The sequence below is a fragment of the Mustela lutreola genome, chromosome 2 (assembly GCF_030435805.1).
Source record: "Mustela lutreola isolate mMusLut2 chromosome 2, mMusLut2.pri, whole genome shotgun sequence".
NCBI lineage: Eukaryota > Metazoa > Chordata > Mammalia > Carnivora > Mustelidae > Mustela > Mustela lutreola.
The window spans coordinates 4,140,240-4,163,274 of record NC_081291.1 but is presented as its reverse complement, the minus strand read 5'-3'; the positions used below and the strand labels follow the sequence as shown (position 1 = coordinate 4,163,274).

The window sequence follows — 23,035 nt, the reverse complement described above, 5'->3', positions numbered from 1 at the left end:
CCGCATGCTCCCTCCTCCCTGACCTCATCCCCTCACTCTGTTCTAGCCACACTGAACTCCTCTTGGCTCCTCCAGCTCACCAGCCTGGCTCCTGCCTCAGGACCTTTGCACTCACAGATCTTCTACTAAATGTCACCTCCTCAGAGGGGACTTCCCTGACCAGCCAATCTGAAGTATCCCCTTTTTCTTTCTTTCCTCCCTGTCCCCCTTTCTTTTTGAGTAGACTCCTCGTCCAGCATAGACCCCAACTTGGGGCTTGAACTCATGACCCTGAGCTCAAGACCTGAGCTGAGATCAAGAATGAGATACTTAAACAACTGAGCCACCCAGGCACCCCAATTTCCCTTTTTCTCTCACTGCCACTAAATGCTATTTTTTTTTCTGTAGTACTAGTCACTATCCCATATGTTAGCCAGTCTATTGTATATCTCCTTACAAAAGAATACAAAACTCCACGAATGCAGGGTCTAAGTTCCAGGAAGCCAGGATCTGTCTTGTTCCAGCTGTTCCAGAAAAGCAGATGAAAGCTGCAACCTCTGTCCCTGTCATGACCTAGCCTCATAAGTTGGTGTCACTTTCACTGTATTCTACTCATCCACCGCTAACAAGTGCACCTCCACGCAAGGGAAAGGAATGAGGACCTCATTTTTTTGATGGAAAGACAGTCAAAGAATTTGGGACCTTGTTTTCCAACTACTACCAGTAAGTGATAATAAACAAATATTTTTTTAATAAGTAAATAAATATTGACTAAGTTAATTTGTTAGAGGAGACCAGATAAAGCAAGAACAGGCCTGAGGGGCGACCGCTGGCAGCCACTGGCACTTGGGAGACAATTGTGAAACCAGCGGAAACTTAGTTGGCTCGTCAGGCTGATAGGTCTAGCATCTCTCTAGGTCCCTTGGAAAACAGCAACTGGGTTATATTTAGCAAGTGATGACGTGTTGCTGGGAGGTGCCCAACGTGTGGGATGAATGTGGTATATGAAATGGCTTCAGGAGACATACAGATATTGCATGAGGACACCGAATCACATGATTTAGTTATCCAGTTTTCAGTCCTCCTCTAGCACTTCTCATCGTGTTAAGGAGAGTCTCCGCTGAGTGACAATATGCCTTTAATAACCCTCTAATACTGTGCTAGTATCTCTCTACGTCAGAGAAAAAGCAGGCTTGGGGCTTAGCACCTTGGCAGTCAATAATGTCTAACCCAGAATTTTAAAATTTTCATATTTATTTTTACAATTATCTCCTACTCATAGTTTAGTGGTTTTCTATTCAGATGGTGATATACGCTATTTAGTGTAAATGTAAACCAGTGAAAGGCCTGTAAAGAAAAGTATTAAGCTCATTAAGGGTCAGAGTTAGACAGACAGCAAAAGCCAAAAAGATCTACCCAAGAGAAAATATATCTAAAATGAAATATAGTGAAGCCAACAAACTAAAAACGAGAAAACCTGAGCCTACACACTGCTGGAGACCTGACGGACTTAATGACCACCAGGGTCCTTTCCAGCACTGGCATTCCGGCTCTTCCTAGAGAATTTCTAACTCAAGGTCTGTGGCCTGGGCTTCTATTTTGGTGGCAAAATGTAGGATAGGAAAATCAAGGCTTTTATTGTTAATAAGTTAGTGCAATTCTTAGTGGTATTAACCATTTCTCACCCCCCAAAATAAATGAAAGTTTTGAGCAGCGCTTCTCAAGGTCGGACATGCATAGGAAGCCCCCGGGGAATCTTGTTAAAAATGTGGCTTCTGATTAAGGTCTGGTTTAGGACCTGGGGTTCTGTATTTTTAAGACGCTTCCAGGTGATGCTGATGTTGCTAATTTGGGGACCACACTGGAAAAACAGCAAGCTCTAGGAACAAATACAATGTGTTCTGAGCATCTCTTCCCAGCTCTGAAATTAGTGATGTTCGCATTAGTAGACTGAAATCAGCCATGGTTGAAGAACTTACACCAAGAAAATCAGCACTACAAACCAGGGTTCAATTTCATTGTTTTATTAATTATGTTCTAGGCTTAAAAAAAAAAAAAGTGATAAGAAATACATAAATAAAATTTACAATAAACTATAGCACCCAAGCACACATAGAAATACATATACGTACACAAAGACTGATACACACGTTCTCCTCCAGAGAAGCAGCTGTTAACCATCTGTGGGGCCCCACAGGTCCTACAGATGCATACAGGACAGCCATGTAGATTAGGGACTGGCAAAATCTTCCATAAAGACCCAAATGGCAATTTTTAAAAAATTTTTCTTTATTTACTTATTTGACCGGGGGGGGGGGGGGGCGCGGCAGGAAGAAAACACGAGTGAGAGGAGAGGCAGAGGGAGAGGCAAAGTCCCTACCGAGAAGGGAGCCTGAGGCAGACTCCATCAACCCCAGGCCCTTGGGATCGTCACCTGAGCCGCAGACAGACGCTTAGCCGACTGAGCCACCCAGGCCCCTTCCAAATGGCTAATATTTTAGGTTCTGTGGGTCTGTCGCCGTCAAAAAGGAGACAGCACCGCGGCTGCAGCTTGAAAAGCAGCCACAAACAACATGTGAATGAGTAAGTGTGGCTCTTTTCAAAGAAAATGTTATTTGTGAACACTGAAATTGAAATTTCATCCAATTTTCACATGTCGTGGGATCCTCTTCTTCCGATGTCTTCCAACCACGGCAAGCGCGGAACCGTTCCGAACTCACAGGCCACAGGCGGCCAGCCCGCTGCAGGACCCCCTTGTCTAGATCACAATGGGAGAGAGCCGAGCGGCGCTCCCGGCGCGTTGGGCCCGGACACAGAGCCCCGGCAGAGGGCTCAGCTGGCGCGCAGACCCGAGGGCTGGAAGGAGTTCGGCGCGCTCCGAGGCCCGGGGGACCCCCGTGGCTAAACTGCCCCGAGCAAGAGGGGAGCATGCGAGCCGGGCGCGCGGAGCTTCGTGAGCCTTAACGAGAGACTCAGAATTCACTCCCAACTCGGCAGGGAGCTCCTCGGGCGCGCGGGGCAAGGATGCGCCCTTGATCTAGTCTGTATTTAAGGACTCCTCCGCCTGCCGCTGGGCGCGACCGGAGCGCGGGGCCCGACCGGAGGCTGCGCGGTGTCCCCGGGGCAGAGGCGAGGCTGGCCTGGCCCCGCGTGGCCCGTGGCACGGCGACCGAGCAGAGCCAGGAATGCGTTCAGACGGACTCCCGGCAGGTGAGCCGAGGCGGCCAGGAGCCGCGGCGCGCCCGACACCTTCCCTCCGGCCCGGCTCCCAGACCCAGACGCTCGAGGCCCCGCCGCGCCACGCGCCGTCCCGGGACCCCCATCCCGGTGCCCACGCCTCCCCGCCGCGGGCCCTCCCCGCCTGATCCCTCCGCCCGCCGTGCCTCTCCGACCCCTCCCCAGCTTCCCCCGCCGCCCCACGTGGCCTGAAGAAAACGCTGGTCCGAGTAACTGGGCCCTCGGAAGGGGAAACTGAGGCGCCCCGGAGCCCTCCTGTCAGGCTTGCGCTCGCGGAAAACTACCCCCGCCGCCCCCCCCCCCCACAGATCCAGAGATTCACCTCGGGGAAGGCCTCGGTCGCGGCTCCCTCGGCTGCTCACGGCTCCACCGCAAGGAACTTGGAAACGAGCAGAAAGCTGCGGCGTCGAAACACAGCCCCCTCCGCGCCGCCTCACAGAACGTCGGCTCCCCAATGCGCGCAAGGCTCACTGCGCATGCGCCCTGCTCCGCCCGCCCCACCCCCCGCCCCCTTAGTCGGCGGGAAAAGGAGGCGGGGGGCAGTTAGTGCGCAGGCGCGTGCTAGGAGTGTGGCCGGGCCGGGACCGCCCACCGGAGCGCGAGTCCGCGCCGGTCTCAGCGCGCAGGCGCGAGCTGCTGGTTTCGGTCGGAGTCAGATCGCCGAAGTGCGCACGCGCGGGAGTTTCTGGCAGAAAGCAGACGAGCCCGGGCCGGCGCGGGGCCTTGTGGGAGGGCTTAAGGAAGTAAAATGGCGGACCTGGCGAACGAAGGTAGGGGAGGCGCCGTCGGGGGCCAGCTGGCGGCCAGGGAACGGGCGGCGGGAGGCCGAGGGGCCACAAGCCCGAGGGTTGAGCACCCCGGAGTGCGGGGGGCTGTGTGCTCGGGGACAGCGGCCCAGCGGGCCCCACAGCCGCCCCCCATTGCGTCCCCTCAGTCCGGGCTCACCGGCCCGGCCCATCACTCCCGGCAGCCTCGGCCCTGCCACCGTCCTGCCAGAGGGCTTTGAGAGGCCCCTGGAGCCATAGCTCTGAGGTCCTCCTGCTCCCCGGGCCAGGTCGGGGCCCGAAGGGGGCGGTAGGCGCGGCCTCAGCGCCTTGGCCTCAGATGTAAATAGACCTCCGGGCCTGGTCGTCGCCCAGCGCGCCACGCTCCCTCCCGCGCCCCCTCGTTCCCGGGGACCGGCTTGTCCCTTTCCCCGGGCCGAGGAAGCCCACCCCCGAATCCGGTGGGGTTCTCATCCTACGCGGGCCCGCTCCATGCCCAGGATGGAGGACACCTGATCTGTTCCCCACCCCCTCCCCGAACTCGGCCCCCAATTCCCGCCAGTTCCCCCAGATCCTTGGAGGCGACTTGAGAGTCGCGCCTCGGCTCCCTGCATTTAGGCCTGGCCACAGGATGTGGAGCCCTGAAAGCCGCGGCTGCTTTTGGGCCCTTTTTCGCGGCACTTCCAGAGAGGGGGAGAGAGAGAGAGAGAGAGCCTGTGCGAATTCCTTCCTCTCTGGAGCGCTGACATCCCACCCGAGCGTTTTTGACAAGGTTACGGTTCCAAAACCTCTCGAGAAAGCACTCCATAAGCTGGTGTCTGCTGGAATCAATAGTGGTGTCGGTATCGCAGCAGCCTGAGGACTTCTGAGGCCTATTTTTAGCTCCCTCCGTTTCTAGGTGCACAACTGTAGTTCTGGCAAGCTAGTCTACCTGCCTGGCCCTCTTCCCCCATACATTGCTCCCTGCTGCCGGGGGGGGGGGGGGGGGGGGGGGGGGGTGTCTGGAGGTTTCCATACCGACCTGTAAGAATGCATGGATGAAAGAGTTAACTGCCCACCCTGGCAGAGCGTTTGGGGGTGGTACCCTGCACCCTTTCAAAGCCTGAATCCTGTTGTCTTAAATATTCCTCACTTACAAAAGATCCGTGAAGTAGGTACTGTCAGCCGGTCCTCTTGGTTAGGAAACCGAGTTAGAGCGCTGAGGTTACTTGTCCGAGGCAGGTCACAGAGCTTGTGAGCCGCAGGAATGTGTGAATCAGGGAGTTGGGCCTCAGAGCCCAGCCCCCCATCACGCCCCCACACCCCCTGCCACCTTGCCCTGTAACTCTTCTACAAGACGGAGGAGCCCACCGAGAGCTGAGGCATCCCAGTCCAGAAGATCCAGTTAAAGGTAGGAGAAGGAGTGGAGACAGAGCAATCAATATGACATGCTGTATGTATTTATGGGTTTGGCCCATTCAGTTTCTTGAACTTGGCGATCTTAATAATATTGTGAGAGATTTTACTAGTAAGGTGGGCTTATTCAGGAGTAGCGGAGAATGGCAGGGTAAGACAAGCAAGCACGGACAGAACCATAGGCGAGTCTCGCAATGAAGGACAGGAACAGGATTTTAGGGAGAAGGGGAAAGTTGCGAGCTCTAGTTTGAACCGGAAGTTTCCGAGAAAAGCAGCAGTTTGGGGTGATGACAGTTTCTCATTGGCTGAGTTACAGGGGCGGATGGTTTCCTGTAGAAGACTCAGGGTACCTCCTCTGTCAGGGCCTGTAATGGACATTTCTTTCCTGTTGATGTTTCTTCTGTTGGGGGCTGTAACTGACCGTTCTCCCCTGATTTCTGCTGCATGGTAAGGCAACCCCTTTTAGCCTCCCTTTTACCCCCCTCAAGTTTGCTTTAGTGTGGTTTTTCTCATTATTAATTTTCACAAACTCAAGACGCAGCATATCCAACATCCTAGTCGACATCTGCATGTAAGTGTCTCATCGAACAGTCCCTATCTTTACCCCCAACACCTGCCCACTCCACAGTCTTCCTTCTATTTGTAGTAAATGGCAAGTCCTTTCTTTAATTACCCAGGCCAAAAACCTTGAAGTCACCTCTTCATCCCTCTCACATGCCACAGCAAATCCTGTCAGTTCTAGCTCAAATATTTCCAGAAGGTGACCACTTCTCACCACCAGCGCTGCTTTTCACCACTTGGGCCTCCCTTCCAACTTTACCCATCTCACGGCTCAGCCCAGAAGCTAGAGTGGCCCCATTATACCTCCCTTTCCTCCCATCACACCGCTCTCTCCCAGACTTGCTCTGCTTGAACCACTCTGGTTTCCTCAGTGTCCCTTGAATGGACTCCACACTCACCGGTTCCCCTGCCTGAACCAGTCTTCCCCCAGATGCCCCTATGGCTCACACTTCTACCTCCTTCAAGTTTTTACTCAAATATTGCGGAGAACTTATCTGGCCACGTATTTTAAATTGGATCCACATTTCCTATCTCCTGTATCCCACTTTATTTTACTCCCCAGCACGCAGCAACGTCTGACATACGAAGTTTACTTGTTTGTTTGACTACCCCTCTAGAATATAAGCTCCGTAAGGGCAAGGATTTCTGTCATGATCACAGATGGATTTCCTACACCTAGAACAGTGCCTGGCACAAAGTAGGTATCCAAGAGATGTTTGTTGAATAAATGAATGAATTCATCACTAAGGACCCGTATTGTAAGGTGTACTTTTGAGCACAAAGGGAAAATTGTGGATTCCTGTTTTCCGTGGATACCATTTCTAGTATATGGGCTAACACGTGAACTTTTGATTGCTTAATTGAACAGTAAGTATAAAACAGAGGAATAGAATGCTTCATATTTAAAGTTTTTGCCTATTAAATGCTACCCTCACTCAGTACTTTGTGTCTGACACTAGTTCTGGCGTAGTTGTCCTCAGAACATAAGTCTTAGTGGCTTTTTGCCTTGTACAGCCTGCTGAGACGTTTAATGTATTATCTGCTGTGTAAACGAGGCCTTTCTTGCCTATGCACTTTGAAGTTTTAGGGACTGCCCCACATGTGTGTTTTTCCTCCTGCTGTTTGAGCTCCAGTCAAATGCCTTCTTAGCTTCCATTTTTCCAGAGTGCTCTTCCAAGCTGGTCCATCTTCACACCCAACCCTTCTGTCGCTCTTCCCTGGCCCATTGCTACCTCTGCGCCTGGGCTGGGGCATCAGAGTCACGGGGCGAGCTTTCTTAAAACCACAGTCCCCACACCCCACCCATTCCAATTCTGTGAGATGTCGAGTGGGCCCTGGGCATCTGTACAGTGAGGAAGCAGCATGGGTGAGTCCGGTGTGCAGCCAGGGTTGAGAACCACGGGCTTGAGTGGTGCAGATTAGGTGTGCTGTGCCTGTTCGGAAAGAAACGTTTCCAACTGTGTATTTAATACAGCATCTTGTTGGCCTTCGTTGCCATGGTGATCTCTTCAGGGATGGTGACAGCAACTCCCACAGCCCTTTCTTGATACTCCTGTAGTCTGACTTTTAAAGTCCAGTTGGAATGCTTCTCCCCTAGGAGACAGAGAGAAGTGCGTGTGTGGGTCTGTGTATGTGTTTTACACTTGTGTCCAGGGATACTCTCTTCTGCTTGGCATTTTGCTGTTGATATATCCCAAACACATTAATCATTCTTTCCCTAAAGATACTCTGCATCATAGATGGATGTCAGGATTTGAATGCTGAGTTTTGTGTCTTTAAAAGGTAAAGAATGGGCAGAGGGTGAGTAAAGTGTATTTAACCTATAGAATATCTTGGATTCCAGATCCCAGTGTTTAAAGATAGCACATACATATGAATCCTTGCTGGCCCGTGGACATGGTATAAAGCAGCGTTCTTACCTTTGGCCGTATAATATTTGGAGTCAGACAGTTCTGTTGTGAGCGCTGTCCTATGCATTGTAGGGTGTTAGCAGCATCGCACTATCCCTAACCCTACCCACTTTATGCCAGTAGCACACACCCTCCCTTGTACCCCTACCCCAGCAGTCGTAACAACTAAAAATGTCCTCAGACATTGCAGAATGTCCTGGGGCAGGGGGTGAGGAGAACCACACCTGGGGTAAGACCCGCTGGTGTGAGTAATGGCAGGGCACAAGCTTTGCCTTGCTGAGAGCTGGGTTTGTGTTCAGACTCTGCCGTGTACTCTCTGGGTGACTTTGAGCATATTTCTTAACCCCTTTGAACCTCGGTTTCCTCACCAGATGGGAATCATGATAATCATGGGTATTTCGTGGCTGCTGTGAGCATTGGGTGAATCAGTATATATGAATTATTTAATACCTGTCTGCACACACAGTAATAAACAGTAAATGGTAGCTATTTTTTACTACCGTGGACTCATCCTGTGGAATGGTTTGGCGTTAAGTCTTCAGGAGAGAGAGAGAAAGAGAGAGCAAGAAACGAGTGTGCCTAGGGAGGCTGGCCCTGAGGTGAGCCATGATGGGACCCCAGCTGGAGCTGAGCCGTCAGCCCTGCTGGGTTCTGTCTTGCCTTCCGCGTGATCCCCTGCCCAGGGTTTTCAGCTTCGACACCATAGATGTTTGTGGCCGGCTAATTCTTCACGTGTAATGCCCCGTGCCTTGTAGGATGTTGATGAGCTTCTCTGATCTCTTCCCGCTGGATGCCAGCAGCACCGTCCTCCCTCTCCCATCATGACAACCAAGAATGTGTGCAAACACTGCCCATGTCCTGCTGGGGGGGCTACAAAGCGGCCCGCAGTTGAAAACGTCTGTCTAGCCTGACCCAGTGTCACTCGAGAGATTTTCACGGGCGGCTTGACTTTTCTCTGTTTTCACCTTACTTGAGGACTTAAAATTTAACCCTGAGAGAATGAGCTACAAGTGAACTGGTCGGAATCCTCAGATCACTAAATTCTCACCGTCTCCTGCCATAAACTTGACTTTTAGAGACAACTGTTTTAAAACTTGTCGTGAAGTTATGATAAACATTAACTGGGATTCGTTCTGAGATCAGAGTGTGACTGTGTGACTGTGATGTCCCTTCCGTCTGTAGCATGTGGGGCTGGTGGTAGCTGGGTGGTGTCTTGCTACCTCCGAGGCTGCAGAATCTTTATACATTTTGAAGAAAATTTAGGTTTTGCTTCCATTATATAGACCGAAAAGGTCAAAGTTCTGCAAAACTTTTGAACCGTGTCTTCAGCCTGCCTCTCAGTTAACTGAAAAGTGGGATGACCCCAGCAGTCCTGTTATGTCGCACATTCATTGGGTGTCAGGCCTAGTCGGGGTCTGGTTTGTTTATACTCTGGGGGAGTTAGAGCGAGTGGAAGCAAAAGGAACGAATGGAGGTTAGAGCAGGCGAGCTCAGATGGCATTCGGAAGAGTGGCAGTGTGTGGGAGTGGCAAAGGGGGCATTTTTGGTACCAGTTCTGTTCGGCCTAGTTACTGCGTTCAGGCACAGAGAATAGGCCAGGGTAGAGTGGAAGGTGAGGACCATCTGGGGGTTCTGAGAAGGGCCTTTCTAATGTTGGGAAAACCCTGAGACAGGCTGGCCACAGAGGTGGCTGATGTTAAATTGGCCCTGCCTTGGTAGCTCTCCATGGTACTTTGAAGCAGTCTGAGGCAGGTGGGTTCTCGCCGTATCTGTCAGGATCTCGCGGAGCTGATGGGGGTGGCAGCAGGCAGCAGGAGTTCTTTGTTTTGTTTGAAAGGGATTTGTTTTTGCCACCTGTGCACAGTATCCTTTCCAGTCCCGTGGAGTCTTGTTCGTGGTGTGACTTTGTACTACTTGGGAGAAAACCATATAGCTAGGGCCTCAGAGAAGAGCCCGCTGGCTGTCCACAGTTGGCTTCATCCTTGGCAATCTTGACACTCGGTGCTGTTGCCTAGAACTTGCCGTGAGTCTTAGCCGTGAGTGCATTCCATACTTGTTTAAGAAGCCTCTTGAGGAAAATAAAAAGTGACGCCTGGGCCACCCCATCAGTGACGGTGGCAGGAGGTCCGGAGTATTGGTAGTTTTAAAAAGCTCCACAGATGTTTTACAACACGAAGCCAGAGTCAAAAACCACAGGCAGAAGTTGCAGACTTGCTTCAGGGGCAAGCAGATGTGTTTAATTTGGCCCGTTTAGGAACTTTTGTTTGTTTTTAATTAGGAACCAACATTTAAGAGTTCTGAGATTTCAAGGGGGAGAAGTAATCTAGGTTTCTGATTTCTCTTGAAAAGCAGGAACCAGGCTGTTCCAGGGGTCTTGTGCAGTAACAGGTCGCCAGGACGGAGGAACAGCTGCCGCCCTTAAGATAAGACTGTGTGGGGCGCCTGGGTAGCTCAGTGGGTTAAAGCCTCTGCCTTCGGCTCAGGTCATGATCCCAGGACCTGGGATCGAGCCCCGCATCAGGCTCTCTGCTCAGCAGGAAGACTGCTTTAAAAAAAAAACAAAAAAAAAAAGATAAAAAAGATAAGACTGTGTGCCCCAAATTATAATGTCGAAGATACAGCAAACACATGACATGCATAGGAGAGAAAATTGTAGAGGCACTGATCGCAAATATGTAAGACTTGTCTGCAAATAAAGAAAAAGACTTGGAATGCTCAGAATAAAAAGATAGATTGTGTGTCCCCCAGGACACCATAGTCCCCACTGAGTAGTTTGGGATCTGGCCCACTTCCTTCTTTTCTGGCGCCTGCCTGACCTTGGTTGGCATTTGGGTTTCAGCCCTATTGTACCGCCTCTTAGATGCAGCTGTCTCTGCACGTTAGCAGAGAGCCTCAGCGTAAAGCTTTTGACGGTCTGTAATGAATTCGGGATTCACTATCCCCGACTGTTAGCGCTCAGAAAGCAACATATGGCAGCGATTCTCCAAGATGGTCCAGGGGCCCCTGGGAGTCCCCAAGACCTTTCAAGGAGACTGCAGGTTTAAAACTGTTTTCATAACAATACAAAGACATTGTTTGCCCTTTTCACTCCCATTCTCTTGTGAACGGACAGTGAAGTTTTATCCGAAGGTTATAACAGTGTCATACAGCAGCAGATGGACTGCAGAAGCAGAAAAGTGACTCTAGCTGTCTTCTCTTAAGGCAGACATTGAAGAGATTTGTCAAAATGCAAAATAATGCCAATTTTCTCACTAATTTTTTTGTTTTAAGAATTACTTTTCATAAAATTTATTGTTTAGCTAAGAGTTTACTATTATTATCCTAAAGAAATTAACGTTTTGGTATTTTTTTAGCTTTAATTTCTAACCTGGGAAGTATCAGCAGCTGTAGCCAACAGTTAAAAAAGCTCGTAGAGAGGCGCCTGGGTGGGTTAAAGCCTCTGCCTTCAGCTCGGGTCATGATCCCAGGGTCCTGGGATCAAGCCCTGATTCGGGCTCTCGAGCCTGCTTCCTCCTCTCTTTCTGCCTGCCTCTCTGCCTACTTGTGATCTCTGTCTGTCAAATAAGTAAACAAAATCTTTAAAAAAAAAAAAAAAAAGGAAAAGGAAAAAAAAACTCATAAAGAGAGTCTCCATAATTTACAAGCATGGAAAGCTGTCTTGAGACCAAGCAGTTTGAGAATTGCTGGCCTGTGATCGGCAACCCCATTGTAAAGAGCCTGAGCAGGGTTTTGGCCCCATCTCTCCAACCCAGGGCAGTTTTAACTTGGGACCGACTGGCAGGCCCCGAGTGACTTGCTCATGGCACAGTTGGAAATACCCAGATTGCCTGTCCTTGATTTGCGTCTTACCTCTGCCACGTTCTTGCCCAGGATCTTGGGCAGGATGTCTGACCTCTGTTCCTGCATCTGTAGCCTGGGGATGACGCTGATCAGGTCAGAGGGTCATTGTTCCCAAAGAATGTTTGTCAGGTAACTGACCTACTGGCACATGCGGATGTGCTCTCAGTTACTAGTGGATGTTGCTCTTGGATTAGATGTCTGGATGGAGAAAAACCTCCTTTTGGATTGTGTTTCTCCACCTCAGTGTTATTGACATGGGGACTGGCGGGGGCTGACCTGTGCCTCGCAGGGTTTAGCAGCATCCCTGGCCTCTACCCACAAGATACCAGTGGCACCCCTCTCCCCAAGTCATGACAAGGAAAAATGTCTTCAGACATTGCCAGATGTCCCCTCCCGGGAAGAATTGCCTGAGTTTAAGAACCCCTGGGTTAAGGGAGCCCATTGACCCCCAAGACACTATATTCCCTAATCATTGGACCTACTGCGGTCATAGGATGTTGCACACATTTAAATGTACAAAGTATGGAGAGGGAGAGAAAAGGTGACTCACAGAAGCTAGTGGGTCACCACAGTTTGTACTATCTGACCCACTGGGAACTTATTTTGGTGTATAATCTGAGTAAGGGATCTAACTCCGTCTTTTTCCAAGTAATTAATGCATAGTTTCTCACCTGGAGCATCGTTAACATTTGGGGGTGGTTTGGAGACCCTCCTGTGCACTAGAGGATGTTGATCAGCGTCTCTGGTCTCCATCCACTAGATGCCATTAGCAGTTCCCCCACATTTTGATAACCAAATATGTCTCTAGACACTGCATAATGTCCCCAAGGGGCAAAGTCACCCCTGGGGGAGAAGCACTGGGTTATGAGATTAAGTAAAACTGTCCAGGAATAGATTATTCACCAACTAGAATTTAGGGTTCACCCTCCCAGCCTCCGTTTCCACTGTGGCCTTTTGGCAGATACAGAGGCATTGTGGACTCCATATCCCTGTGATGGAGAAACAGTGTTTTCCATGACCTTCAGCACTGTCTCAGGTTCAACATAAGGACCTTCAGAGAAGCTCTGGATCTAGGCCATTCTATGTCACAGAGACTGAAACCAAAGGCCACATAAGCAGGGAGAGTCAGCTGGTGCAGTGCACCTGCTTCCAGCAGCTTCCAGCCCATGCTCGTCCTTTCTGGTGGATCAGATCAGATCATGAGCACTCGTTCTCTTCCGGAAAACTTACCCGTGCAGGGCCCTGTCCTTGGCTGTTACTCTCAAAGAGAAATAGGTATTTGCAGAGACAGTAGTAGTTCCTCCATGCGCATGTTTAGAAGGCAGGCCTTGCTTTGTACGGTAAGTTTAAAGTGCTCTTGCTTTAGCTAAACTCCCCCAGGTTTGCTGCACAGAATCTTGGGAATTTGCTGACCCAGAATGAATGCCTGTGTCACATTTGTAATAGAGCGGGAGTGGGGCGCACGGTTCTTGAGAGTTTGGCTTTCTCGGGTCGGGAGTGGGGGGAACAGGCTACTCTTTGCACAGAAGGGAAATGATGTAGCATTGATGGTGGTGGCCGCTGGGGGTCTGAGAGTCCAGGGCCTGGATCAGTCATTAGCACCATTGGAGGTTCCCCCCCCCCCCCCGTTATTGGCTCTTATTGCCAGACAAGTGGGACTTGATTTAGCTGACCACGTCTGCCCCTGAGAGAGCATTGGAGACTTCCCCCACCCCATTAAGGCCCTCTCAGTCTTCGCACAGCTGGGGCTGCAGCAGGCTCAGTCTCCAGAATCTGCCCAAATACCCACTTTGCCCGGCTCCATGGCCCAGGACTAGCCCAGGCTGCCATTATCACCGCCACTTGTCACCTGGATGACTCCTGAAGGCTTTTAAGTGGTCCCCTCACATGTGCTGCCTCTGTGAGACCTGTCTTCCCCAGCAGCCCCAGGGAGATCTTCCCCAGGATTTTTTTTTTTTAAGATTTTATTTATTTATTTGACAGGCAGAGATCACAAGTAGGCAGAGAGGCAGGCGGGGGTGGGGGAGCAGAGAGCCAGATGCGGGGCTCGATCCCAGGACCCTGAGATCATGACCTGAGCTGAAGGCCGAGGCTTTAGCCCACTGAGCCACCCAGGCACCCCTTCCCCAGAATTTTACACGAAACCTTCCTCACACAAACATGGGAAGAATTGGCGTGAGGACCACTCACTGACAGTGCGACCCTTTAAAAATATAAACCAGGTCCTATCGTGACTCCTCTGGCTTCCCTTTAAACTGGATAAATCCGGACTCCTCACCATGGCCCCCTCCCCAACCTCACCACCTACTTTCCCCCATGTTAGCCTCTAGGTTCTTTCTGTCCGTAGGACTTTCGTACCTGGGATTCTCTCTACACACCATACTCTGCCTTCACCTGCCTTACCCCAGTATGTCCAAGGTTCAGATGACACCTTAGGGTGGCCTTACCCAGCCATGCACCCTATAGTGCCCTCCTCCCCATCCTGCTTTATCTTCCTTATCGCACCCCTCTCTCTCTTCCATCCTGTCTCCAGTGCCAGACACAGTGCCTGGCACGTGGTAGGTGCTCAGTAAATCGTGCGGCTGCAAGCTGGGCTTAACTGGTCGGCTTTCCATCAGATCAGGCTTGAGGGATTCGGAGCAAATGAGCATGTGAGTTGTCCCAGCATCTGGGCAGCTTTGAGACGGGGCCAGATTTTGAGGCATTTATCAGTGTTGGGGACCTGGGAGTTGGAGACAGTCCTTGAATCCAAGACTGGTGCTTTAAGGCGGCATCAGTGTTCTTGCCGTCTCTGGGTATAATTATAATAATGAGCGCAATGTCCAGGTGGTGTCCTACTGCGTGTGCTGGCCACTTCAGCACTTTGTCTGCATCGTTTCAGTTAAGCCTCCCTAGAACTGCCCGGGGTGTGGCACCATCCCTCTTGGACTGTGGGGGAACAGGGAAGGTCTTTTGGGTCGCCTAGGATCCCAGCCGTAGGTGCCTGCGACCGATTTGAATGCCTACAAAATCCAGAGCCTGCGTGGCATCAGTTTGCTGCCTCAGCAGAAGCTCTGTGGTCCTGGGATTTGCTTCCTGTGGGGGGGATTTCCGTTGTCTTCTTTGGACCTTTCCCCCAGGCTTCAGCCCCTTTGATTTCACCTCTTGGCTCTGCCCATGTCTTGCCACCTAGTGGCAAAACAGAAAAGTGCTGCAAAGCTGGTTCTCTGAATTTCTTTCTTTCGGGTGAAATTGCTGACTTTGTAGGACTTATTTAACATGTTTGTGGGGTTTCTCTTGGGTTCAAGGCACAAGAGTGCCCAGAGCACAGGTTCTGTCACAGCTGCTTATAGTCTGGGCGAGTTGGGGGTGGGGTAGGGATTGGATGGTTTGACTGTAGGGCCGGTTTGTGTAGAAGGAAAGAAGGCAGAATGGGGCTTGGCCTTCGGGGGGACCTCAGGGAACCTGAGCCTCCACCAGCTTGGAAGTCAGACTTAGGCTTCTGGTTCCAGCTCTGCCGCTTACCAGCTTTGTGACTTCAAGCAAAGCACTGTCTGTCTGTCCGAGGCCTCTCCATCTCATTTCATGATTCACAGATGAGAGATGATAAATAACATGTATGTCACAGGAATGTGGTGATGTTAAATGTACCTCTAGGTCTAGTAAAGACCGTTCAGCAAATGTGACTCGCTTATTGCTCCAGAGGTATAGGGACGCAGCAGTTAGAGCATTGAAAAGTGGCTTGGATTTCAGGAGATGAAGGTAATGGCAAGACAAAGAGCATTCCAGAAAGAAGTGCATAAAATAAAAGATACCATCGTCTCCAAAACGGCCCCCTGTAATCTCCCCGAGACCACTGTAGAGTTGCGTGGGGAAAAACATACTCGAGTACCGAAAAAGGAATTAAGGGACCCACCACCCTCTGCTAGCTGGGCTGGGTGGCCACTGAGCGTTCAGGACACTAAGATCAAGAGAGGCATCACCTAGCAACAGCATGTTTGAGCTCACTTCCATTCTTTACTAGAGAATTAGTGTGCGAATACAGCTGACACATCAGTGACAAATACACCTTTATGTGGCTGCTCAGAACTGTTTATAATAATTCCCGAGAAAAGAAATGACTTGAAGGGTTGAGATAGTGAGTGTTGTAGGATTAAAGGAGTTGTCACGTCTTAACAGACTGCTGGTTGTGTTGCCAAGATGCGTTCCATATTTTTTGCACAGATAAGAAGATTAAGACACATCAGCCCAGGATTAAAGCTCATTTTACACAAGTACTTTGCTGACATTTTGGTCAAGAATTCCAAGTGGCTTTCCAGATGGGGGCCGTTTCCTGGCAGGTGTTTGAGACATCATTTAGAAGGGGAATAAACAGAACAGGCCAAGATATCCCAGATTTGCTTCTCTGTGTGTTTTCCTGGGCCTCCATAGTTTCTTCTGTTTGGTTTAACGGACAGTCCTTGGAGACGAAGGTTGGAGGCAGCCGCTGGGGGTGTCCGGGCTTGTTGCAGTGCCTGCCCGTAGTCCTGTGCACTTGACTGTTCCCACAGCGTGGACAGAACGGGTGTGTGTGTTCAGCCTAGATTCTGCATATGTTCTGCAGGGCACTGTGTGGTTAAGCCTTTGAAAGATGGAGTCGACACGTCTTGTTTCACCATAGAACGTCCACATCTCCGTTCTGTCCTTGACCATCCTAAGGATCCGCTGTTGGCCTGATGGCACCCTGCTCTGAGGCAGAGACGGTCTCATGACTTGAAAGCTTCAGGCCCACCCCAAAACTCATCGTTCACCCTCTAGTTTCCTTTGTGCTTTCCTGGAACAATAACTGATAGCTGCTTCTCAGAAGAAAAGAAGACCTGTGTCATAGCTCCAAGGCCCAGCTGGGCAGAAAATAGGGAGGGAAGCAGGGCCCTTGCTCCTGGATGGCGGTGTAGCCCAGATGCATTTAGAGACCTGGTTCCACCTTGGACCAGTCATTCAACCTCTGAGTCTTCTGTTTCCTTTCCCTTAAAGTAAGGACACCGGTACGACCTCTCCCCAAAAGTGATTGCCAAGAGTCAGGGCGATGGGTGAACAAAGCGTGGAGCGCCTGCCCGACCCGCATATGAAACCACCCGCAGTTTGGAGAAAACCCGCTGGGGAATGTCCTTGCTGTCAGTCACACACACAGGCTGGGAGGAGTCTGGAGCTGGGATCCCGAGACCTCTGTTATCCTGGAGGTGGAGAAGCATTCTGTTCTATCCCAGGGCCCCCTCTGGGGTCCAGGCCAGTTCTTTGCTCCCCTTCCCTTGCCTGTAGCAGGCAGCAGACACTCCACTCCTGACCTCACATCTGGACAGCTGCCGTCACCGCCCTGCCCCCGGGAGGTGGTTCTGCGCCGGCTTCCGAGGGAAACATCCTTGCGGCGCCCTTTCCTTTCCCCGTGCTTGCTGCCTGGGAGATAGACACACGTGTCCTTTGCGTTTTATGATTTTGTCTGTCGGTCTCAGCACAAAAAAGACAAAACCCTGAGTCTTGGTCCGTGGCCTACTTGCAGTAGCGGTCTGGGAAGCTTAGTGTTTCAATTCTCTCAAGTGTGGGACTGGTTAAAACTCATTCTCCTTTTGAGGTTCTTTATCACTCTTTGAAGGGGTATTTTATGGGCCCTCCCCCCAACACAGACAGCATACAGCAGATTATGGACGTTCCTTTCAGGTGAGGCCTTTTCGGGCCTTCCCACACCTGTACCCAAGGCATCTGAGGATTTTCTCTATGTCCCAGGGCCTCGGCTCAGTTCTGCTTTAGGAGAAGGGCCTGCCTCCTTGGAGCCCCTGCTTCTGCCCAGAGACTTCTCCCTCCCTTCCCTGTGGGGAAAATGGTCTGTGGTCCCTCGGGTCGGGAAGGAACCTGCATATCGGGGACCCCTGCCTTCTTTGGAACCATCTTCAACTCTTTTCCTCAAGAAAGGACCTGCCTGAATGGTGGTCCCCTTGCAGGAGCTTCTCCAGGAGACCTTGCAGTGTCAATGCAGACCTCGGATCCAGCGAAGGGAGGGGCACACCCTGCTCCTGTGGCTCTGGGCCTGGGTGGTCTGTTTTGTGTCTGTCCTCCAGGGTCTGGAGTCAGCCGGTGTGTTAGTAAAGCAGCAGGCGCCCGCAGGCACCACCTTGGAGTTCTTCCAGTGCACTTGGCTTTCTGCGGTCTTAGTCTCCGCCATTCCTGCTCACCTGGCTACCTGCTGCCGTCCTTCTGCTTGGATGGTGCTTCCCTCGAGAAGCCTTCCTGGGCGCACTCTTCTCCACAGCCTGACCAGAGCCTCTGCTCTGCACTCTGAGCCTCTTTTTCACTTCTCCAGAGTTGCAGCGTTCAGCTGGAGACTAATGGCAGCTCTTGGCAGGCAGGGGACATGTCTCTCCATGTCCCCACCATATCCGAGAGGCCAGCATGAGGCCTGGCACACAGCGGGCACTGGGGTGTGTGGCGTTGCAGAAAGTTGCAGTTGCTGAATGAGTGTTAGGATGGAGTCTGTGCACGTAGCAAGCTGTGCGTCTGGGGGAGTGGTTCCCAGGCTCCGCTGCGTGGAGCGCGGTGCCCTGTCCGTCGGGACTGGGTCGGCGGTGCCTTCGGGAGCAGGGCCCGCGTGAGGGTGGGCGAAGGGGCACGTGCGGAGAAATCCCAGACATCCGGCGGAGGTATGAAACAAGAGCAGGAATCTTTTTTTTTCTTTTGACAGGGAGAGAGAGACACTGAGAGAGGAAACACAAGCAGGGGGAATGGGAGTGGGAGAAGCAGGCTTCCCGCTGAGCAGGGAGCCTGATGCAAGGCTCAACTCCAGGACCCTGGGGTTCATGACCTGAGCCCCCCCCCCCTCCCCCTGCCAGTGCCTCCAGAGCCCAAATCTGTAGCCTCCCTGCGACTGGGCTTGCCTATCTGTGTTATTACCAGGACTGCAGAGACCAGATCCAGGACAGTCCCTGGCCTTAGGGATTACAGCTGGACTGTCCCATTTTGCATCTTTACCTCACAGGTGGGTGGAGGGTGGCGGGGACAGGAGGGAGAGCAGGCCTGTGGGCCAGATGTCAGGGGGGCTCACTCCTTTCCGATTCTGGCGTGTCCCCACTGCTGCTGTTTGCCTGGGGGTTCGGGGGCCTTTCCCAGCTGGGGCCTGATCGGCACCTGGGATCCCAGCCGGGCTCAGGCTGGGTGCGGGCTGGCGTGCGTGAGCTGTGCAGGGGCCCGTGGAGGAGGGTGAGGCGGGGTGTGGATGTAGCAGCAGCCACCTTGGCCTTGGCATGCAGCACCATGGAGAGCTGGGATGAGGGCACAGCATCTCCCACGTGCCCCCCAGAGGCGGGGTCGTAGTTTGAGGCCACTTGTGCTTCGAGTCTCAGCCCACTTCACACACCAGTTTTGGCCACAGAATACAGAGTACAGTTACATCCACAGAATACATCCACAGAATACAGTTCTCAGGCCTCATGTCAGGAAAGGGCTGAGGAAAGAGGGGTTCCCTAATCAAATAACTTTGGAGAACATTTGGTTACACAGATTTCTTTGTTGTTGATTTTCTTAACTCTTACTATGTGGGTGTCTTGAGCCAGTGCCCCCAGGGAGGGCAGCTTTTTCACAAACTCTAAAGAATTGATTTTATAGGAGCAAAACACCTGGTTGAGAGAATCTGGATCGAATAGTTGGCATTTGATTAACATTTTAGTACTTTAGGTCTTCACGTGTCTGGGTCTCTAGAAATCTCTGGTGGTGGTTTTTCCTTCCCTTGTGACTGGCTGGGCTGGGCTGGACTTCAGGCAAGTCACAGAAGCCTCCTTCACTGCTCTGTTCACTGTCCGTTCCCCAAACCTGGGTTTCAGCTGGCAGAGCAAAGGCTGCTTGTCCGGGTACATAACCAGAAGCAGTTCGATGGGAGCCGGTTAAGAGCACAGGCCGAGGCCGCCGGCATGAGCGTGGGGCAGGCGTGCTCAGAATGGGGTGCGCTCGAGTTGGCCTTTTGTAATGTCAGTGCTGATTTGCAGCTCATGAACTTCGGCCCTCCTGGAGCCCAGTGGGAGCTAAATCTGTGTGACTGGTGCTGTCTTTGGTGGAGAACCACGGACGCTCGTTGCTGCGGTTTAGTTAGTGGGGTGGGGGTTCGTCATGACCGCCAAACCATCCGTCAGTGAGGGTCGTGGTGGGTCCTGACCTCGCCAGTCCTGGCGACATTTCATTGGCTCCAACCTCCTGCTCGGTCTTACGCGTGTGGCTCTGAAGGTACCGTGGTCCACATAAAAGAGGCCTCGCTCCTCTGGGGCTCCTGATCAGGGGGTATATGCGGCCAGCGAGGAGATGGACAAGTCACCCCTGGAAAGCTCCATGCCCCATGTGTAGACACGCCCATTGCTTTTCATCAGGTATTTGACCCCGAGGTTTTCTGCCCCTGGCTTCCTGTTCACCATTTTTCCCGTAGGGCCTTGCACAGAGTCAGAGCTTAGTGAATGTTTGCGCGAGGACACGGCAGCTGGTGTTACAGGTGTGAGGACCTGCAGAGGGTCTAGTTCAAAGACTTAGTGGATGGCCCTTCATGGAGCACACTGGCTGCTGACACAGAGCTGTTTTGGATGCCGAATCCGTGGTCCCTTAGCCTCCCTGACGGGTAGCCTCAGTGTGGCCCGTGGTGGGGTAGAAGCCAGGAGCAGGCTCTGGGGGTACGGGGGGGCAGCTCAAAACTGGGAGCTTCCTGCAAGGTACGGCATCCGGACCTGAATGAGATGAGCATGTGTTCTGGGCGGAAGACCAGACGCATAGTGGAAGCACGGGGCGTGCAGGGGGCAGCCGGCCCTTCGGTGCCACCGTAGGGGTCCAGCCAGGGTGGCCTGTTGGAAGGAGTTCCACGCCTAGTCTGGGGGGCAGTGCTGAGTTTTAAGTCAGTGTCTCACGCCAGTGGTCTGGCTGCTCTGCGAAGGGGGACGAAGGGAATGAGAGAGCAGAGGTGGAGAAAGGAAGGTCGTACCTGCGGTAGTGGTGGCTGCAGCCAGGAGTCAGTGAGGGCCTCCGTGTGGGCCTTGCCGGGGATCCAGTTCTCCGGGAAGCTGCCTTCAGAGCTCCCACCCCATGGCCCTCCCGTGGCCTCTCTCCACCCCCGGCTGAGCACCGTGCCCGCGTGCAGTGCAGTTTTCTTCCAGCAGACGGACCTCTCCCACCTCCTGCTTGGACCCTGCCCTGTGGCTTTGTCCTGCCCCAGAGACCAGAGGCAGCCCAGGCCTCTCTCGTTCGCCCGAATCTCTGCAGCCCCTTCTGGGTGCCTGCGGGTCAGCCGACACAAGAGAGGGCTTCCCCTGCCGTCCACATGGTTCTCCCTCTGTCTCGTCCTTCTTCGATAGCCTTCCGTCCCTTTCTCCAGTTTATCAAGGCCAAGTGCTGTTGTTAGACCACAGGGCAGCCAAGGAAACAAGGCGCTCTCCGATCCCATGGATTTGATGTCGTAGTGGGGGGAGACAGAGCATAAACCCATAACTACTAGTCTATCTGGTGGTGTTATTTCCTGGGAGAGAAAGTGTCTCTGCTTCACTGTGAGGCCAGGCAGAGTTTCTTCTACCGAGTATCATATCGTGTGTTGAAGTCTGCAGCGGCTAGGCCTCGCCTCTCAGGCTGGAGGTTGTTAGAGGACAGCAACAGTTAAGACAGGCTTAAGCAAAAATCAGCGTGTGTTGGCTTAACTGAAAAGTCAGCGGGGGTGGGGTTAGCTTTAAGCTGTGCTGGCCCCAGGCCTTCCAGCGGTGTCCCCAGGTGTCCCCAGGTGTCCCCAGGATTCAGTTTCCTCCTCCATCTGCAGCTCTGCTTCCCACTGGATTGACACTGGTCCAAAGTCTCTTTGGTGACGTGAGACCACTCACAACCCCGGGGTTACCTCCTACCAGCCCTGCAGCCCCAGCAGAAACAGTACCCCCTTCCCCGGTCGCTCCAGTAAAAGCCCCATTCACTGTCCGTGGCCTGGCCTTACTCACATGCCATGCTGTCCCCTGGGGCCAGAGTACCAAGCACTCTCCTCCCCGGACCTAGAGCCAGGGGCGAAGGAGGGGTGGTTCCCTGAAGAAATGGGGGACTAGAGGGATGCTGAGCTGGGAGTTCCTGCCCATGGGCCTTCACTCTTTGCCGCTGGCTGGAGTCAAAAACACAGGAGTGAGCTGGAGGCTGGCTGGTGGGCTGAAGGGCAGTGCCGAGAGCTCGCTGGGCTGCCCTGCGTGGAAGTGATGCGACCGCGCCGCTGCTGTCCAGAGCGCCTCCCGCATCCTTTTGCTGTCATTCACTGTCTGGCACAGGCACCTTCATTCCCTCCTTCGTCGGGGTTTGTCGGGCAACACCAGCCCCTGTGCCGGGAGAGGGCTGCTTAGGGGATCACGGCAGTGGGGCAGGCGGCATCCGGGCCTTCCCCATGGGTGAAGGTCATCCTCCTGCACAGTCCCCCAGCTGGTAGCAGGGGCAGGTGGCAGAGGGCTGTGGATGTGGCTACCCCTGGACGGGAGGCCGAAGAGGTTGCCTGACAACAGCAGGTGGCGCCACCCTGGGCTCATCACGTGACCGGACATTTCAAGGATTTCCTTCAACAGCTGGGCAAGATGGACTCGGGTTTTTTCCAACTCCTTAAATTCTTTTTTTGGCAGGTGATCTCAGAGATCCAAGTGGAATGTCAGGTGCCTCAACCAGGGTACGCTCGCCGAAGGGCATGAGCTGTGCGGCCAAGAGGCGGCCGTCCGGTCCGGTTATCCCCAGGCCACCTGCTGGCCTTGAAATTAGAAAAACCTAAACTAGTCTCCAGCCTTTGAAATTGGGGAGGTGCCACATAAGATCTGACCCCCCTGTGCCTCGTTCCTGCAAGACCATCGCTCACGGCGCTGGGTGGCGGCAGTTCCCTGGGTGTCCGGCAGCCTGCCGCCCTGCCCACGGCTCTCCCCCAGCCCCGGGCGGGGCTGTTCTCAGCTGCATCTTGAAACCTTTTTCTTGGTGTATAATAGGCATGCAGAAAAGTGCACATACCCTAACATTAGGTGTCGAGTTTTCACAAACGACATGCCCACACAGCCACTTCAAGAAACCATTTTCTGAGTGATTTGATGTTCTTCGGAGTTACCAGTTTTATTTTGGGTTTGTTTTTTGTTTTTAACTTATTACAAACAAATGTAGCTTTGTTTACTGTATGACTGTAGTGTTGGGGGGAAAAAAACCAATTTTTCTTTTTGCAGAAAAACCTGCCATTGCTCCGCCCGTCTTTGTGTTTCAGAAGGATAAAGGACAAAAGGTAAGGGGCCGTATGTTCTCTCTTCACATGATTACTCTGACTTGTTTGATCCCAGAGGGCTCTCCCAGGTTACACGGCCAAGGGGGCCAAGGGCGCTTCTG

General features: G+C 52.5%; 1 protein-coding gene across 8 annotated transcripts in view; it reads left to right on the top strand.

Moving 5' to 3' along the window:
- Positions 1 to 3,841: 3,841 nt before the first annotated feature.
- RANBP3 (RAN binding protein 3) overlaps positions 3,842 to 23,035 on the top strand; it is a 52,725-nt gene continuing 33,531 nt past the window's right edge. For 7 of the 8 annotated variants that reach the window (XM_059159636.1, XM_059159635.1, XM_059159631.1 and 4 more), the window contains exons 1-2: positions 3,842 to 3,986; positions 22,879 to 22,934. In XM_059159636.1, the coding sequence (XP_059015619.1) occupies positions 3,965 to 3,986; positions 22,879 to 22,934 (78 nt within the window). In that variant the 5' untranslated portion in view covers positions 3,842 to 3,964. The remainder of the gene's footprint in view (positions 3,987 to 22,878; positions 22,935 to 23,035) is intronic. The other variant, XM_059159633.1, reaches the window with a different exon arrangement.